Source organism: Fomitopsis serialis (genome assembly GCF_022376445.1).
Source record: "Fomitopsis serialis strain Sig1Antser10 chromosome Unknown B0H18scaffold_1, whole genome shotgun sequence".
In the NCBI taxonomy this organism is placed as follows: domain Eukaryota; kingdom Fungi; phylum Basidiomycota; class Agaricomycetes; order Polyporales; family Fomitopsidaceae; genus Fomitopsis; species Fomitopsis serialis.
The window spans coordinates 689232-707823 of record NW_025954961.1 but is presented as its reverse complement, the minus strand read 5'-3'; the positions used below and the strand labels follow the sequence as shown (position 1 = coordinate 707823).

Sequence of the window (18592 nt, the reverse complement as noted above, 5' to 3'; positions counted from 1 at the left end):
TTTGGCAAGCATCGACGTTCGGACATTTCAACATCTGCAATCACTCGCGTATTGCCAGTAAGTATGTACGTGCGTGTCGCAACAATATGACCCCAACATGAATGTCAACAATGCGATGAAATACATGAGTAGTATAATCCACAGCGCAGAGCATTGCAACCGAAAGCAGACAGTGTTCGAACGTTCAGTAATTGGGCTTTACGACGAAGGGGTAAGAGCGTGCTGCAGCGAACTCGTCTCCGAGACAGGTATATGTCGGTCTAAACGTAGCACATCCTGCAAGTCGGCGTCATCATCGCTTTCGGCGCCCAAGATGGCACACTCGTTCCAGTCGACTCCGTCAGACACGCTGACGACAGTCATAACCGCCTGTGCGAGGTCGGCGCGCGTACACTGCAGGTGCCGAATCCAACGTTTGCTAATCATCCACCTCGAGACACCCATGGGCGGTAAGATGTGGGGGTCCTTGTCCGGGCCTACGTGACGCTCCTTGCGTCCAATCCCGCGCTTAGGTTTGCTACTCTTGTCCGCCTGGTCTTCCTCGTCCAGCAGTGCATAAAAACGCTGCAGACGAAGGCTTCTCCACGGAAGGCCGCGGATCCGCAGTACTTTGTGTTTCGTTTGAAGTCCGTCGTCGTCGTCGCATGATTCCTCCGACGACATACAGTCCTGCTGTAAGGCACCGTCGAATGCCGGGTGTGAGAAGACTTCCAGTCTTTTGCGCGACCCGACGCGATTAGCCAGTTTCTGAGGCAACAAATGCATGAGAAATTGTACAGTCGTTGTGGACATAGAACTCACCAGTTTCTTCCTGCCGGATCTTCTGGCCTTCAGAGACTTCTGATCCTCGCGCCGTTTCAGTTGCAACGCAGCTGTAGTATCCCGCTGCGCTCTGAACTTCTGGCGCATCGTCGTGAACGCTTGGTCAAACACACTCTCCAGGCTCTTGCGAGAAAATTCCTTCTCTGGGACTCGCTTATACTTCGCACGTTTTGCCTGGAGGTCAACTATGATGCGTCTCTTCATTGCAGCGTTATGCGAAGATTGCTTCGAGGTCTTCTCCCATATGAAGCGGACAGGCTCGTCCGTCGACAGAGGTTCACCTTCAACATGACTGTCAGGCAGGTTCTTGTCATCGGGCACTTGCATAAGTCGTAAAATATGTGCGCGCATTGCGTGCTGTGTTTAAACGGCCATGAGTAGCGGCTACATGCACGAAGGGCGCTACTCACTTGGATAGTCAAGCAACGCTTGTCGTGGCCATTCACTCGCTTTCGTGGCTGACCACTGCTCGACCCGCGAGCATCCTCGTCAGCTGAGTCGTCGCTATCTTCACTGCTCGAATAGTGAAGAGTGCGCCTCTTCCCTAGCGCTGATGAAGGGGATGTCACGGATTCCCTCCTCTCCAACGGAGGGCTCAGCGAGTCATGAGCTGGCGCTGGAGATGCATATCCTGCATTCCCACCGTCGATGAAGGTTGTAATGGGGGAATAGCTAGGAGTATCATACGGCTGAGATGACGATCCCTCCACAAATGCGGGGGTGTGACGCGACGCTGCACTAGCAGATAGCGGCCTGGGCTGGACGGCCAACAATCTCGGTGTATGTTCAGGCGTGATCAGAGCATTCGACAGAGATGGAGAGCGAAGGTCTGGCCGTGGGCTACTGGCAGTCGAGTTTGCTTCTGACCGAGGTATGGCTTGCGCATGCATAGCAGGGGCAACAACATGGGGTGACTCTGCAGGTGGTGTCAAGAGCGTGGGTAGATGGTGTATCGACGGTAGTCCAGCAGGGGATACGGTCGTTTGTGCCATCGGTGAAGCATGTGGAAGGGATGCCGAATAGAACGCAGGAGCCAGGACCGGTACTGGAGAGACAGTATTCCCGTCTCCAATTGGTACGGAATTCGCTGTAGTAGGCGATGCCCCAACAGGGCTTGGACCAGGCGACTGAACAAGGGTGTGACTCTTCAGCTGAGACAACTCTTGACGCATCTCCAGCATTTGTCGCTCCATCTCTGCCTGCCGCTGGATGAATCTCGCTTCTTGCTCCTCCTCCCATGCTTGTCTTCGCTTCCTCTCAAGTTCAGCAGCCTCCTTTGAGCTTGACAGGACCCGAAGCAGTTCTTGAACCGCGGTAGCTTGACGAGAGGTCGAGGCACCTGAATTACTGTCGAGCAAGGTGAGACAACAGAATTAAACCTTTCAACTACATACCGAGCCGGTACAGCGACCGATCGTGGAGGCGGTTCAGAAATGGCGAGCTCTAGCTCACTGCGATGCGGAACGAACGGCCTCGGTGGCGGAAGTGGTTGCTCGACGACTGGAGCGGCGTTCTCCGCACCATTGGGAGTGGGCCGTGGGCGGCGTGTGGTGACAACATTAGGATTGAGGGCATTAGACAGTTCACTCGACATGAGGCGGAGGCCATCAACAAGGACGGCAATGAGAGAAATGCATTCGAGACCGACTCGAACATAAGTGCTAGACGCCCGAGTGGCAGCGCCAAGAGGCGCTCGTTTTTGGACAATATGCTGGGCACGTGCTCATCCTGGACGCGTCAGCGGACGCGACGCGTACTCGGCCTGACTGCACCTTTACAACCTACCCTCACCTCTGCCCTCACTCTCACTCTCGACATGCAATCCGACTTCGAGCAGATGCTGGCCCAAGCTGGTGGCCGTGGCCAAGGCGGAGAAGCGTCTGTTCCGGACAAGTACGCCCTAGTGCCATTCATGCGTGCGGGTAAATCTCATATTGTTTCAGCGGGGAGACGATCCACATTTCCTCACTGGCACTCCTCAAGGTGCGGCGGTACATAGCTGTTTCATTTTGACCTGGTCTGATACATGTATTCGCAGATGCTCAAGCATGGGCGCGCCGGTGTGCCTATGGAAGTCATGGGGTTGATGCTCGGAGACTTCGTGGACGAATACACAGTTCAGGTTATCGATGTCTTTGCGATGCCTCAATCAGGAACATCAGTATCGGTTGAGTCCGTAGACCATGTCTTCCAGACCAAGATGGTTGATATGTTGAAGCAAACAGGGCGGTGAGTGAACACGGTTTACGCGCTGTTGCGCTCGACTGAAGGTAGGCAGGTCGGAGACGGTCGTTGGCTGGTACCACTCGCATCCGGGCTTCGGATGCTGGTTGTCTAGTGTCGACATTAACACCCAACAGGTTCGTTTGGGTTTTTTTATACTGCTCGTATCGCTAATTCGAGTTATGCAGTCATTCGAGCAACTAGATCCCCGATCGGTCGCTGTCGTCGTCGATCCCATTCAATCGGTGAAGGGGAAGGTCGTGATAGATGCTTTCCGGCTCATTAACCCCGCTACGGTCCTTCAAGGCCAAGAGCCCAGACAGACGACTTCGAACATCGGGCACATCAACAAACCATCAATACAAGCCCTCATCCACGGGCTCAACCGGCACTACTACTCAATTGCCGTTGATTATCGGAAGTCAGAGCTTGAGCAATCGATGCTCATGAACCTTCACAAACGCAATTGGACCGAAGGGCTGACGCTTCGTGACTTCAAGGGGCATAAGGAGGCCAACGAGAAATCAATCAAGGTTCGTTGTGCATACCTTCTGGCATCTTCTGATCAGATCTATATGACGCTTCGTAGTCCATGTTGAGCCTCTCGGCCGCATATAACAAGTCGGTGCAAGAGGAGTCCACTCTTACTGCAGACCAGTTGAAGACGCGGCACGTCGGCAAGCAGGATCCGAAGCGACATCTAGAGGAACAGGTAGAGAAGGCTATAGGTGACCAGGTGGTTCAGAACCTCGGAACCATGTTGCTAGCTGAGCTGTAGACGTTACCTTGGACTGATTGAGGTATATTATGCGAGTAATCTGACACGCGTGCTCCACACCAGGCGAACCCGGAAGCTGGAGTCTCACTGAGGTCTGGTCATGGCGTTGAATGCACATGATGGGACCCATGGTTTGATCTTTGCTGGCTCCTGTCTGACGATGGTATGTACTCGTGGATCCCATTTCGTGATCGCTCACGAAGAGTAGGCGCGCATATCTGTCTCCCGGATAGACAGCGCTACACCGGCCACCATGTCCTCGAGCTACAGCAGCAAACGGGGGCATGGGAAATGTTATGGGGCACACATCGATTCCCTGTTCACTACGATGCGACCCCGGAACACGCGTGTACGGCCACATCGTAAGCAACCTTCCCGTCTAACGTTAGATGCCTGCGCGCGAACTTACAAGGCGGCGTTTGCGTGAGTGGAGTATCGACGTTTCCGCGACCATGCGCCTTCTAGGTTGAGGCGTAAACTCGGTACTTGACACTTGCATTAATCAAGGATCGGGATTCTCAATGGGTCCTATCCAAGTCCTATCACCGGCACTCACACTCGGATCCTGTGGAGGCCCAATTGTGCGCGCGTCCGACAATCGCTTGATGAGCACGTAGCAATCCTTGTGCTTTCTCACACGAGGCCCGCGGCTCGGAATGCGTCCATGTCTGAATGCTTCTCGGTGAATGTGCAGCCTGTGCATGTCAATGTAGTTGCCGGCATAATTGTGCAGAACGGTTATCAGGCACTGCGCTTTCGTGACTCGTGAGTACAATACGTGCTTTCTTTATCGACGTCTCTTGGACTAATGCTCATCCTGACTTTGTATGTTCACGAGGGATCTATGTACGTCACATATCGAGGGATGTGTGGGACTCGGCCATGGGTAGAGAGGCATCCAGACCCTTCATGTCGACGTGAGTGATTCCTTTCCTCGGAATCTCGATTTGCATGGGAGAGAACCGTGTTGTTAGCTCCAGTGTATGATACACGGCCTCCAATCCTGTTGGGGTACATACGATGTTTCGACACGTCCACTCGGGCAACAGTCGACTCGTCCGTTTACGGTCCGGTCTGGCTCAGGTGAGGAACCCTCACACATGTGCCCACTCCATATCTGAAGTTCCAAGGTCTCGGTCCTTATTGCTTCTTTCCATTGAGTACCAGCTGAGAACAATAAACGCAGAGATGCGAGCCAAACGAAACGCGCGAAAGGATTAACTTCACTTCTACTAAGCACGATAGGCCCAATTGTAGGATGAATCTGGTTGCCATGCTGACCGACCGATCGTATTCATTGACCACTTCTACTAAGCACGATAGGCCCAATTGTAGGATGAATCTGGTTGCCATGCTGACCGACCGATCGTATTCATTGACAGAAGACGCGGATCAGCCACGGGCATTTGTACAGCCGCAGCTCGTCACGTCGTCGATTCGAATCTCATGCGTCTCAGTGTACGCATCCACAGACTCCACTCATACTCGCGCCATAGACGGGAAAGGCCATGCGCAACTCTTGCCTTCTGGTGAGAGGGGGCATCAGATATGTCTATTTGCAATTGATCGTTAGGTGTTTCAGCCATACCGCTCCAACTCGGCTGTGAGTGAGGCTCGAGGACACAGCTAAGTCGCACGAAGAACTCACCACAGTGAATTGTAGTCCGTTGAACGGACTTCGTCCCGAGTGTCGCTCTGTTATCGCACGGCCCATACCAAATCTGCCGTTAACCATGCCGGACGCCAGAGATGCTGGAATCCGGTCATCAGAGCATCGGGAACTAATACATACACTTGTCGGTAGCTCCACACTTCCAGAGTCCCTTCGGCTTGTCGTCTATCGAACGGTGCTATGACAAGTGCTGTAGTGAGTGAGTTCTGCCCATTCGTCTTCTGTTCTCCCATGCTCTAATGGATGTTCTGTCAGCACCTAATGTCTAACGGCATCCTCGTCTCCGTTGCTGACCAAAAAGAGCTATTCACGGCGTCCGTCATTCCAACGCCACTGTCCGATGGTCGCTGTTACAAACATGGCGACGATTAGTCGAGATGGGTCCGATCTCCGGGGGTCCACGAGCCATTACTGCTTTGCATCCGAGATCCTTCATCATGTACGGGCGAACCTTATACCCTGCGTAGATATGAAAGAGCAGTTGGGTCATTGCCTCAACTTCGCCCCGGTTACCATGTCTGCCTCGGAGAAGGCGCAGCAGTTGCGTTCCCTTATTGGCCTACTCACTGATGCTTCAGAGATAGTCATCAAAGAGTGGGAAGCCGAAGAACAGAGAGATGGCAATACAGGGGGGAATGCACTCCCGTCGCAAGAGCTGTATGATGCTCGTCGCGTCATACGTGGTGCTTGTGGTATGTGTGCCGACATGGTGGGGGATCCCCTCAATCGACTAGAAGAGCTGTCGCATGGGGCATTGTCTCTCATGGAGGCCCTTTACATACTGGTCGCCGCACGAATTCCGGACATCCTTGCTGAAATGGCGCCTGGCGAAGGGATGCCGATATACGAACTCAGTCGACGGACAGAGATCGATGACATGAAGCTAGGTGAGTCATGTCCTTGGACTCGTCGCGCACTGCTCACTATGATTTGTTGCATTAGCACGCGTTCTCCGTTTGCTATGCACTAGCCACGTACTTTCGGAAGTCAAGAGTGATCACTTCGCGAACACTCGCACAAGCCTCGTACTGGTGCGGAATGAGCCAGCGCAGTCTTTACTATTGATGAAGTAAGTCACCATGCTCATTGGTAACATGGCTTATCTGAAGGCATGACATAGCGGCTTCGGCGTATACATGAAATCAATGGACAAGCTTCCCTCCGTGCTAATGGATCCCGTGAAGTCTCGAGCGACAGCGCCCAATCAGTCTGCTTTCCAAGAAGCCGTGGGCACAGATTTGACTTTCTGGGAGTGGTGTGAACAAGGCGTTGAACAGCCAGATGGGACTGTACAGCCGCGCCCTCTTCACAAGACATTTTCCATGGCTATGATGGCTACTGGACAAATTGTCTCTTCTTCCATCAGTTCTGGTTCGTTGTTTGCGTTCATTGCGATCAACCTGAGTCGCTCACAAAGCCCATTGCTACAGACTATCCTTGGGCCGCTCTGGGTTCGGCGACAGTGGTGGACGTGGGTGGAGGTGTGGGTAGGTCTGGCGAATGATGCTCTGATTGCACACCGACTTAGTCGGCAATTTAGGTAGCATGGCTATGGAGCTAGCGGCGCAGTTCCCGCAGTTGCGGTTCGTCGTGGCAGACAGGGGGCCGGTAATCGAGCAGGGGCAAGCGCTATGGATGTCCAAGATGCCTAGCGCAATTCAAGACGGGCGTGTTAGCCTGCAAGCTCAAGATTTCTTCCAAGAGCAGCCTATCAAAGGCGCCGAAGTCTATTTTCTCCGCTACATCTTGTAAGCGGCCGGTACAAATTCAAATAGACGGGTCACTCACCAAACCTCGTAGACACGACTGGCCAGACGACGTCTGCGTCACTATCCTCAAGCGGTTGCGCGATGCTATGAGCGCAAATTCCCGCATCCTGGTCGCTGACATGGTCATGCACACGACGGTGGGGTCCCCCCTTCTGAAGAGTGCTCCTACCCCTCTCCCTGCGAATTACGGCTGTGCTAGCGTCTTCAAGAACATGCAAGATTTAGCTATGCTCGCCTTATTCAATGGCACCGAACGTACCCCCGAGCAGCTCAGCGCGCTTGCTGCGCGAGCCGGTCTCAGGGTAGTGAAGATCTGGGAATGTCGTAGCATCCTATCCATCACGGAGATGAGGTTGCCCTAGGGTGTTTCTTTTCCACTTAATCGCCGCATACTGGGGTATGGGTGGGTCATTCAACGTATTTGCAGAGCGCGTACTAGAGAAAGGAGCGCACCTGGGTACGGGGTGTGGGATACGTGTTCGACATGATGGAGATGATGCGATTCTTCTTTCACAGAAATGTCATCGTTACTGCCAATAACTCAAATAGAGGCTATCCGCGTACCTGTGCCCCAAGGGCCTATGGGATCGCAAGGCGGCCTCGTCAACGTCGCTGACGCGAATTTTGTCCGCCAGTGCGTTGAGTTTGGGCGCGTTCCCTGAACAAGGTTCGCGTCGACCTCTCCGGCGGCCTACATAGTGAGCTAATGGGTGAGCCTCTTCAGTGTCTGTTTTTAGTGAGATGCCACATCGAAAATCGCCCAGTGCTGCTCTGACGCGCTCACCAAGATTAAAAGGGTCTCCGCGTCCTCGGTCAGGAATTCGTCAGCTGGTCGTAAGCGAATGATATCTGGTAAGCATCCAGACCTGCCAATCAGTGAGTTTACGGATGGCCCTGACGGTATGATTAAATGTTTCCGTGTACACTTCAAGCGCCTCCATCTCAACACTAGGGCTTGTCCAAGAGGATAGCACGGCACATCCCATCGCAAATTTGATGTAAGGACGTCGCTTTTGTATGCAAGGCAGTGGTTTCTAAGGCCATGCCGCTAGAAAGGAGTGTGGTGCCCTTTGACGAGAGGATGCGATGGATGCTCGTGGTGTCATCCACGCAATGCCCAGTGTCGGAGCAGTTTCGGCGAAATACGAGAATCTACTCGCGCTAGCTCGCCGCCTTCTCCATGCAGGCGAGTCTCCGTGATGTGTGGCTCACGTTCGGATAGGTTTCCCGACCCACTGGAGAACGTGATCTGCAACCCGGGATTATGTCCGCGAAGAAGCTGAATCAACGGCGACGCCCTACCAGCCCGTTGATGCGACTTCAATTTTGGCATGGCCTGGGAGCTCGCAGCACCACAGCGTCAGTCCGCAGGAGAAGCTGTAGGTCGCCTGGGCCACAGAATTCACCGATTCCGCGCTATGAGAGCTGACTCTGGATATCATATACAACGGTTCCCAGCCTAGTCCCACAGGTCTGAGGATTCGGAGACTTGAAGCAGGCAGTGCCACGCCGACAGGAGGAGCTTGGGAATGGCAAGACAGGGTTCTGCCAGTCGGATAATGGTTCTTGTCAACTCGGGGTGACGATTCAGATGAATTGGTGAGTTGTCTTACAGAGTGCGTTGTAAGGCCCGATGTTCTCTGATCGTCGGATATTATTGCAAGTCAGTAGAACGGCTAGTCCGAGTCAGCAACCGTGTCGGCGCCGTGACAGTGTCTTCCACTGTTGGGCTTAGTGAAGGGACAATTATATTTTCTCAAACTCTCGTCCCTGAAATCTCGTCAGATTCTTTCGTTGGACAGATACACCCTTGACCTTGAACGCGAAACTATCAGGTATGGGCGCCATTTCGACCTGCCTCGGGGTATCGGTGGGCGACTCACGTCATGACGCGGCTTCGCTGTCCCTGTCCCTTCTCAGTGGGACCTATTCCGCCAGTTCGGAGGTAAGGACACCAACGGTAAGCGGCCCTTGAGATTTGTTGAGTACTGGCAGGGCTCGGTTTCAGGGTTAATTTTGCTGGCTCGAAGAGCTTCAGCTACACGAAATGACAGCGTGTCGCCGGAAGTATGCTAGTCTCATACCAAGACCCTCCACACGGCGCTAGTAGGGGTTTGTGTCGAACCTAGGAGGTATGCAACGTATGAAGTGTGCGTCAACCTCCATTAATCAACGATAGTCAGTACACACGCATGCTTGTAATGTAAATGGTGACTCAACGCATCCGTCTCGAGTATCGACAGTAGCTAGCCTGTCAGTCAGGTTTCCCGCGGAAGCCGTCATTTCTCAACGACCTAGTTTCACGCCGCTAAAGACTAAAGAGCTGAACAGAGGCTGCACGGCCGTGCTCTCAACTTGAAGGCGTCGGACTTGGACCGTACATAGTTCGATGAACTTTGATCATCATGGCCAGGATATACGCGCCGTACGCCGCCTTGCGCTCCTACAACGGCATAAGTTACGTCTTCCCATCGAAGTTGGCAACATATGACTGAAATGACAAGCATGTAATCTCAGGGAGCACTTAGGCATATTTCACTTAGGCGTATTTGAAGCCATCCCTCTTGGACTTGCTCATGCCCAAGTAGCAGTTGAACGAGGGTAGTGCATGCTGATTCTTCCGCGAACGACTATAGAACATGGCGGCGTCAGAAAGAGTCGTGATTTACACCACGCACCGCACGTCGAAGGATCGTCGCCGCCTCAAAAGTGTACATTGTGCGAATCGGCATGCGGCCGTAGACGACTTCTGAATCGCCGACAGCTTCGCAGCGTATTAAGACCACACGTTCGCCCCGCACATCCGGTGGGGTGGGAGCACGCTGCTATTGCAGGAGGCGTCTGGGGGCATCTTGGTTCGGATGGTTCTCAAGTGGGATTACGCAGCATTATAGTGCTGCCCGATAACGGATGGGTGCATCAACTGAACACCACTTTGAATTGGCACCCCTGTGGAAACGTTAACGGATGCTAGTTGCGCGGATGCGGTAGAGTTCACCTTCTGACATGAATGCCGCTTTACAACACCCAACTCAGTGAACACAAGGGGCTTTGGTTGTTCCCGATGCGGCGGAAGTCACGTCATCTTCTGTATACATTGCACTGGTGACGAGTATTGATATTCATTCAGTTTTAAGTAGGGTTTGCGTGTTGTGATGAAGCGTCAAATGAAGAGTCAGACGAGAGGACGGCGGGAATGGACACTGGCAGAGCCCACCCGAGAGTGTTCGAAGGAGAGTCAACTGACGGATGATGCGGACGGCCGTCTCAAAGCACTACATTCCTAGTCCTACGTAACTTTGACTCATGTTCCCTACCACGCGGACGGAGGCAATGAGATTCCCAGTTCTACTGCACTCAGCTTTTATATAAGACATCAACGAGATCACTGTTTCATTGCAAGCGTACTGGTGGGCGGCCGGATCATGGGTAGAGATGGATGCATTGCAGATGCATTAAGTACTGCCACAAGCCGGCCGACTGCTTTACTCCAGCGGACCGCGCCGTTGTCAACCTCGCGACCGTGAAACGCCTTGCTTTGAGGGACGGCAATGTATCCATCAATGTGATCATTGCTGTAGCGCCTTGACCATGCCATGGTAGTTCGCATCGGATGGGGTTACCACACATTACGGTGACTAGTTATTGATGAGCATCCGCCTGCTCAAGACCGGGATGACACCCATCATCTTCGCGCGACGAATCGCCTTGCCAAGGCGGCGCTGGTTTCTCCATGTGAGGTTTGTGTCAGAGCGCCGCTTGATTTTGCCCATCTCTGTCACGAAGCCTGAGAGCAGCTTTGAATTCATCGCCTCCTGCAGAGGATCGATGCCGAGCTGGTAGAAAATGTCGACCTGCTCCGATTCCTTGCGGCTGGGACCGCAAAAAGGTTTCTTGCGTATGTGTTTGGTCTTCGTCGCCGATTTGTACGAGAGCTCGTCTGGTTTGAAGAACTGGGGAAATGATGAGAAAGTACGCACCAGAGGATATGAAGCAGCATGAGACGTACCTTGTTCCGCCTAAAATGAGGTTTAGGACCCTCACTAAGGCTAATCTCATCTGGGCCACATTCAGCGCCTTGTCTTCGGCAGCTGATGATCGACTTACTGTAGTTGATTCCTGTCTCCGAGTAGGCACCTTCTGGCGTAAGCGGGGCATTGCCCTGGCTCCTGAGCTCGTCGGTAATGTGCTCGAGTTCGAAAGTAGAGTTGTGTCTCCTTGTTGCGATTGAGGCAGCGGCGACCCAAGGGCTCTGCCAGCGCGATCGTGCCCGACAGACCGCCTGTCGCATGGAGCTCGTGAGGGACAACATGGTGCTTAGCACGGCACACGGTTAGGTGCTCGTGAGCGGTGATGAGGGATAGAATCTGTGGGACAGACTTTGATTAAGAAATGGACTGGACTCCAAGGAAGAGGGCTGGTGCTATACCGAGTACTTCGGGGAAGAGAAACGAAGGCGAAGGCAGGGCCAGGTGACCAGGCGTGAGAGGGTGGGCTGGACCGGGAATGTGGGATTCTGTGAGCAATGACGGTTCGTTGAATGGCGGGGGATGCGGCGGCGTACCGAGTGAGCGTCCTCGCCGTCGTCAAAGTCGCTCACCTGCTCGCCGTACGCGGTGGGAGCAGGACCCCGGACAGCGGCGCGGTGTCCCAGGCTGCCTCTTCCGGCGGTCAATACAAGCCGGCGGCGAGTGCCACAGACGTGGCTGAGCGCGACTCTCCGGTCCCCGCGGTGACAAAAGACAGATGTTGAGCTCCGAGCTGGCCTCAGCGCGGAGGGCGGTCGCGTGGGCGCGTGCAGGGAAAGAAACGGAGAAGGGCGAGGAGGACGCGGGCCCGAAAGGGCGAGAGCGGCTCTGGGGGATTGCCTATTATGGGAATTGTAGTGTGTGAATATGCCCGTGCCTCGGCCCCGCCGGATTTGAGGTTGGCCCCGTCTCGCACTGGTCACGGTCGCCCACCGCTCCTGCGTATCCAAGCCACGTCCCATCGTCGTCCTATCACTCGTCCATGTCGCCCTGAGCCCCGCCACCACCGTCTCGTTGCTCTCCTTCTGTCTCTCCCCCTACCCCCGTTGCCACTGGACCTGCCAGCCCATATCCTAATCGCAGTGTCTCGTCGTCCGACTTAATCTGGTCCCGTCTTCTGCCCTCAAGCCAGGACCTCTATGTCCGCCGACTCCTCTCATCCTCGACGCCAGCCACCAAGTCCCCTCGTCTTCTCCCCGGAAACAGCACTACCCCCATCCTCCACAGTCATGTTTCTTCGTCCAGCAACAATGGCGCCGCTAATGCACACGCCTCTTCCTCCAACACGGTCTCCATGCCCTTCGTGAGGCGTCATGTTACGCGCCGTCTCAAGGCCGCAAAGGCAGAATGCGACAAGGAGCTGCAGCGGACTACCAACTCAATCACTGCCTTCTTTGAGGAGCGCCTCAGGGAGGGGGATCACGAGGCGGAATTCGAGCGCGAGCAGAGGGAGCGCGAGCGTGGCCCAACGCGGGAGTCCAACCTCACGGACTCGCAGCCGGAGCCTCTCCGGGAAGCGTTCGTCCTGCAGCCGGCGGAGCTCAGGTCCGCGTTGCAGTTCGACGATGTGAGCTCTGATGGCGGCTATGAAGCCGACCCAGAAGGCAATTATCACAGTCGACAACGTGCGTGTCTCGATGAAGATCCTGCGACCCAGCACTCGCTGATCTTCGGGCCACCGTCGCCCGGGCTTCTCACAGCGTCCGTGTCTTCCACAAGCCCCGCCTCTCTGCGGCGCCATTCGACTCTTCCCCGGGGTCGGTCTGTGACCAATGTCGCGTCCTCGAGTACTGGCGCCTCCAGTCCTGCGCTGAGTTCCGTCACCAGTCCGACACCTCCACCCGAGGTGGTCAGCCCGCGCAAGCAGAGCGCCGCTGCACAGTCGAGGGATTGGAGTGCGCAAACCCTTGCGAACCGAAGACTATCCCGCACGATCCATATTCCCGTCCGCACACCTCGCTCCGGTGCAAGTTCGCGTTCCGCGTCTCGCTCCCGGTCTCCCCTCCCACGGGGATACCAAGACCAGGCTACTAACAACCGCCGTTCCTCGAGGATATTGGTGGATGACCCAGTCGATCCGATCATGACTACCTTGTACGAGCTGATTGGCATTGCGACGGACGTTCAGGAGATGTCCATCAATCAGCTCACCGCCAACCCGAAGGTCTGCGAGCAGCTCGTGCAGCGCGTGCAGAACATCGGTAAGGCGTGGGACGAGCACCCGGATTGGCACGGACGCAACTGGTACGTCCAGGTACTGCTCGCTATCGCGAGTCTGTCTCGAGTGGTCGAGTGGTGGGAGGCAGAGAAGCAGTTCTGGAACTTTGACGACAACGATGACGAGCAGGACGAAGCTCTCACTTTCGTGCTGAGGCCTGCGGACGAGGAGGAAGGTGTGGCCCCGACTCCCTCGGTTCGTGCTGAGGCGGCGGGAACCGGTGCGCTTCGCTTTCAGCAGGACGAGGAGAGTAAGCTTCGCATGTCCCGCACCGTCAGCCAGACTCGTCGGACCAGGGATGAAACACCCAAGGACTTGTCTATGACGCCCGCGAAGGAGAACGACCAGCCTAGGTCGACGTCAAAATTTACTGACAACAACGAATCCGCGAGGGTCCTAGCCACCGAGCGGTTACGTCTCCAAGCAGAACATGCCCAGAACCAGAATATCGTACTGGAGCTGAGCATGGATGGCGACCACTTCATATGGGTCAACTATGCATGGCGGAACGTTATCGGGTACGTGCATGACTTCATAGGCGGAATGATAACGCGCTGATCATCATTCGCTTCAGAACGGACCAGGAGGACCTCATAGGAACGCGGATATCGCGGTTACTTGCTCCGGCTGACTGGCACGTCTTCCGCGATGCGACTCGGCGGCTGCTCGACGACGATTCACGCATCGTGGAGGTGCGATTCAGACTGAAGGTCATTGACGCCGAACCCGGTCAGTCGTCGTACAAGAACCTGTACCAGCAGATGGTCGGAACGGGTATGCTCATGATGGAACGTGAGGAGGGTACACCGACGCATACAATGTGGGTCGTCAGGCCCATCGGTCAGCCGGAATGCCTGGAGCAGCCTCCTTCCATCTTGCTCGAGTCCGGCGAGGTTGGTGACGAGCCAGCTTCCGCTGAGGCGACACAGGTAGGCTTCGGACATAGACAGGCGTACGAGCCAGTTACACCCTTCCCGTTCGCGCGGCCGATCAACATCGCGCCGATCCTCTGCCGCATATGCGAATGCGAGGTACCGCAGTGGTACTTCGAGAAGCACAATGAGACGTGTGCGGAGACGCACCGGCTCGAAGCCGAAATCAGCGAGTGCAACGAGTCGATCGGCGAGCTTCGCAACACGATTCGCGACTTGTTGACGGCAATTGACCGTTCGTCGCCCATGACGGCTCCCGAATACCGTGGCATGCCCATCTTCTCCCCGGCTACCTCACCTGGATCGTCTTCGCCGCTTCAACTCCTCCGTGCGCCGTTGAAGATGAAGAAACTGAGCGTGAAGAAGCTGCAGCGTCACATCCTTGAGCAACTCGAGGACATCCTGCAACTCTGTAGCGAAATCTCTATCCCTGCGTTGAAGGATGAGGAATCGGCCGAGCCCATCGAGAGGCAACGCCTCTTGTCGCCTGCCTCAGAGCGGAAGATGTCGCAAGTCCGACGATGGGGCAAACCCTCCATCGAGGACGGGGCGCTCACGCAGCTGATCGAGGACGCTGAGCGTGTTATGCGACAGAAAGTTGACAACGTCGTGCGTATGCAGAATACGATCAAGTACTCCGAGAAGATCCGCCAGGAGTGGGCGGACAAGGTCGCTCAGACCCTTTCGCAGATGGAGGATGTTGCTGAGGAGGACGAGGATGAGGATGAGGACGGCGAACAGACCGCGGAAGGCTCAGAGGACGAACAACAGGGCGAGCAAGCGGAGGACCGTACCACTAACACTATTGACTACGCCTTCGGCAGTCAGACGGCGGAGCCCACTCCTATCGCGGCTACCTCGCCGATTCCGTTCTCCGGCGGTCATTCGGGCCAAACTATCGACCACACTCTAGCTTCTAACTTCAGCTCACCCCTCCTTCCTGTCGCGCCTATTCCTGCGTATCCTCCGAGCAACTTGCAAACACGATCATCTACGCCGTCTTCTATCTCGTCTCCTCTAGCATTAGCGGCCCCCACAGTATCGTTCGCAACATATCCTGCTCACGACCTCACACCACCGCCCATGGATCTCAACGAGGTCAATCAGAACACGGTTCGGCCGCGGCCCTCGCTAGGCATCCTCGAGCCTCGCTTGCTCATCACTCCCCCTCTCTCACCTTTGGTCTCACCCGAGGACCAGTCGCAGACGCGACGACCGCGCAGACGACGGCACTCAACTGCAGCGCAACCCATTCTCAGCCCGACCAACTCGGTGTCGGGCACTCCATTATCGCCTCGCCTTCCTTCTGTCGCGCCGCTGTCCAGGACGACACCTACGTCAATCAAAGACTTCGAGATCATCAAGCCTATCAGCAAAGGCGCCTTCGGCTCCGTCTTCCTCGCGAAGAAGAAAGCCACTGGCGACTACTTCGCGATCAAGGTGCTCAAGAAGGCGGACATGATCGCGAAGAACCAGATCACGAACGTCAAGGCGGAACGCATGATCCTCATGAAGCAGGCTGAGTCGCCATTCGTCGCCAAGCTCTATTTCACTTTCCAGAGCAAGGAGAACCTGTATCTAGTTATGGAGTACCTCAACGGTGGCGACTGCGCTGCGCTGATCAAGTCTCTCGGGTCTCTGCCCGAGGAATGGACGCGCAACTACATCGCAGAGGTCGTTCTTGGATTGGAGTATCTGCATCAGCGTGGTATTGTACATCGGTACGTCGTGTATATCTTTTGCTCATGATCTGCTTGGCTAATACTTCCTGCTGCCACAGTGACCTAAAACCGGATAATTTGCTCATCGACCAGCACGGTCACCTCAAGCTCACTGACTTCGGGCTGAGCAGGATTGGTCTCCTGGGTCGCCAAACACGAGACGCCCAACTCCCCTTCGGGATGCGCACGCGGTCAAGACATAGCCCTGGGTCACGGCCACCCTCAATCGACTCTGTCTACATCGGGTCGACACCGTTCACGTCCGACCTATACGCGGGAGGTTCGTATTTTACGCAGAGGACCAGCTCGATTCCTCGGCTAGGATCGTCGCCTTATTTGTCGCTTTCAGATGACGTGAGTGAGTCTAGCGGCTCTGAGTCTCTCCAGGGCTCTGGACTCTTCGCCATGCGGCGGTCGAACAGCAAGCAGCAGCCACACATGGATAGCCCCTTACAGTCATTCGCAACTGAATTGACTACCGATCTTCGCTCTCATCCTAACCCTGGCGGTACGCCGCCCGGTGACCAGAAGGTGGTGGGCACACCGGACTATCTCGCCCCCGAGACCATTCTAGGTCTGCGCGGCGATGACGCTGCCGTGGATTGGGTGAGTAGATTCTGTCCCATCGAGACCGTCATGAGGCTAATGAATTGCTTCTAGTGGGCTCTGGGTGTCATCACCTATGAATTTCTCTATGGGATTCCTCCGTTCCATGACGAAACGCCTGAGAAGGTGTTCGAGAACATCCTGTCGGGCCGCGTACAATGGCACGAGGGATACATGGACATCTCGCCCGAGGCGAAGGACTTCATGCAGCGGTTGATGACACAGGATCCCTCTCGGCGTCTGGGGGCCAATGGTGCCGACGAGGTCAAGGATCACCCGTTTTTCGCTGGGATCGATTGGGACAAGGTCACGGCTACCGAGGCGGCATTCATCCCGCAAGTCACAGATCCTGAGTCTACTGACTACTTCGATCCTCGTGGAGCAGTGCTGCAGCCGTTCAGCGAGCCCGACCACCCTACAATGACCACCACTCTTGGCTCCGATAGTCCCGCGCCATCTGCTGACCTTGACCCTGCTTCCGCTTCTGCGCCCCCCGCCCTTGCCGACACAACCGCAATGTCGCCCTCCGACGACGATTTCGGTTCCTTCAGCTTCAAGAACCTTCCCGTCCTGAAACAAGCCAACGACGACATGATTCGGAAAATGAAGACCGACCAGATGGCGCCTTTGTCGCAGACGTTGTCAGAACCGGCGAATCTCCACACCCGCCGCAAGAGTGTATCGGCCAAGGTCAACATCAAGAAGCCGACTAGCGTCACTATTGCGACGGACGGGCCCAGCAAACCTTCGCCTACTAACCCGCCTTCGCCCGCGACCTCGACTTCGTCTATTGCCTCCTCGATGTCGCGAGGTCCGCCTACACCTGGAAGTGCTAGTGGCCACGTCCGGAAACCGTCGGATTATAGCACTGTTGAGCGGTTCAAGCTCAACCACCTGGAAGGCGACAATGTCCGCCGTAACTCCATGCCCAGCCGCCTCCGGACTGCGTCAGTGTCCACGAACGGCGAGAGCGTTACGTCTGACTCTTGGGGGCTGCCACCGGCGACCGGGCCTAATCACTACGAGCTGAACACGCCACCGTCGTCAGTCGCCTCGGTTGACCTAAAGAGGGCGCCTGATCCGTCAGATCGGGCTGTGACATGCCTCCTGGCGGAAGACAACCCCATCACGGCGAAGATCATCGAGACACTGCTCATACGTCTCGGGTGCCGTTGTGTTGTCGTGGCGGATGGGTCGGAAGCTATCAGTGTTGCCATGGGTGACATAAGTGAGTGTCGGAATCCCTGTCTGACGCGACTCGGTACTCATGGACGTGTTCTCAAACAGAGTTTGACTGTATCTTGATGGACCTTCATATGCCAATACGTGAGTGACGCCTTATTGTTACCTTGTAATATCGCTAATTGGTCTGTGTATAGTGGACGGTGAAGGAGCCGCCCGATACATCAAAAACAGCGGCAACAAGAATGCGGAGATACCTATCATTGCTGTGAGTGCGTATAGCGCGACCGCATCCGATGTGGTGGACCCCAGCCTCAATCTCTTCGCGGCGTACCTCTCGAAGCCGGTGCAGAAGACAGACCTGTTGGCCACGATGCGACAGCTAGGATTCAAAACGTCGACTGTGCAGGGGCAAGGTCGTGGGCAGGCGGCAAAACTGACCCCCGCACGATGAGCACTATTTTAACGACCGTCACGATCTCATTATTCGTTCTTTTCCGTCTGTGTCTCTCCTCTCACGCTGCTTTTCGGATTTCCGTGTTCATGCATGTCTCCGGCAATATTTCTCGTTCTGCTACTCTCATTATCATCATGCATCATCCTATCCGCATCGCTCTGCAGCAACCATCTCTCCGCATTCT

At 55.3% G+C, this 18592-nt stretch overlaps 6 protein-coding genes across 6 annotated transcripts; 3 read left to right on the top strand and 3 right to left on the bottom strand.

Moving 5' to 3' along the window:
- Positions 1-25: 25 nt before the first annotated feature.
- B0H18DRAFT_966294 (uncharacterized protein) lies at positions 26-2464 on the bottom strand. The gene is made up of 4 exons (XM_048043330.1): positions 2217-2464; positions 1233-2169; positions 802-1179; positions 26-747 (listed from the first exon to the last, which is right to left on the bottom strand). Exons 1-4 carry the CDS (start codon positions 2414-2416, stop codon positions 199-201), a joined length of 2064 nt encoding a protein of 687 aa, XP_047901082.1. The 5' UTR covers positions 2417-2464; the 3' UTR covers positions 26-198.
- Positions 2465-2588: 124 nt separating this feature from the next.
- Positions 2589-3900, top strand: B0H18DRAFT_966292 (Mov34-domain-containing protein). The gene is made up of 6 exons (XM_048043329.1): positions 2589-2715; positions 2766-2805; positions 2861-3051; positions 3101-3182; positions 3234-3578; positions 3635-3900. Exons 1-6 carry the CDS (start codon positions 2639-2641, stop codon positions 3821-3823), a joined length of 924 nt encoding a protein of 307 aa, XP_047901081.1. The 5' UTR covers positions 2589-2638; the 3' UTR covers positions 3824-3900.
- On the bottom strand, positions 3901-4507 carry B0H18DRAFT_966287 (uncharacterized protein). Its single transcript, XM_048043328.1, has 3 exons — positions 4236-4507; positions 4057-4185; positions 3901-3986 (listed from the first exon to the last, which is right to left on the bottom strand). The coding sequence occupies exons 2-3, from the start codon at positions 4182-4184 to the stop codon at positions 3908-3910; spliced, it is 207 nt and encodes a 68-aa protein (XP_047901080.1). The 5' UTR covers position 4185; positions 4236-4507; the 3' UTR covers positions 3901-3907.
- Positions 4508-6009: 1502 nt separating this feature from the next.
- Positions 6010-7799, top strand: B0H18DRAFT_924818 (S-adenosyl-L-methionine-dependent methyltransferase; the record flags this gene model as incomplete). Its single annotated transcript, XM_048041614.1, has 6 exons — positions 6010-6382; positions 6438-6564; positions 6616-6866; positions 6926-6986; positions 7040-7243; positions 7296-7799. The coding sequence occupies 6 exons, from the start codon at positions 6010-6012 to the stop codon at positions 7624-7626; spliced, it is 1347 nt and encodes a 448-aa protein (XP_047901079.1). The 3' UTR covers positions 7627-7799.
- Positions 7800-10902: 3103 nt separating this feature from the next.
- B0H18DRAFT_1112435 (uncharacterized protein) lies at positions 10903-11576 on the bottom strand (the record flags this gene model as incomplete). Its single annotated transcript, XM_048032815.1, has 3 exons — positions 10903-11217; positions 11274-11323; positions 11372-11576. 3 exons carry the CDS (start codon positions 11574-11576, stop codon positions 10903-10905), a joined length of 570 nt encoding a protein of 189 aa, XP_047901078.1.
- A 1010-nt stretch (positions 11577-12586) lies between these two features.
- On the top strand, positions 12587-18405 carry B0H18DRAFT_1112434 (kinase response regulator receiver domain-containing protein; the record flags this gene model as incomplete). Its single annotated transcript, XM_048032814.1, has 6 exons — positions 12587-14028; positions 14085-16163; positions 16223-16769; positions 16824-17997; positions 18057-18095; positions 18149-18405. The coding sequence occupies 6 exons, from the start codon at positions 12587-12589 to the stop codon at positions 18403-18405; spliced, it is 5538 nt and encodes a 1845-aa protein (XP_047901077.1).
- Positions 18406-18592: the final 187 nt, after the last annotated feature.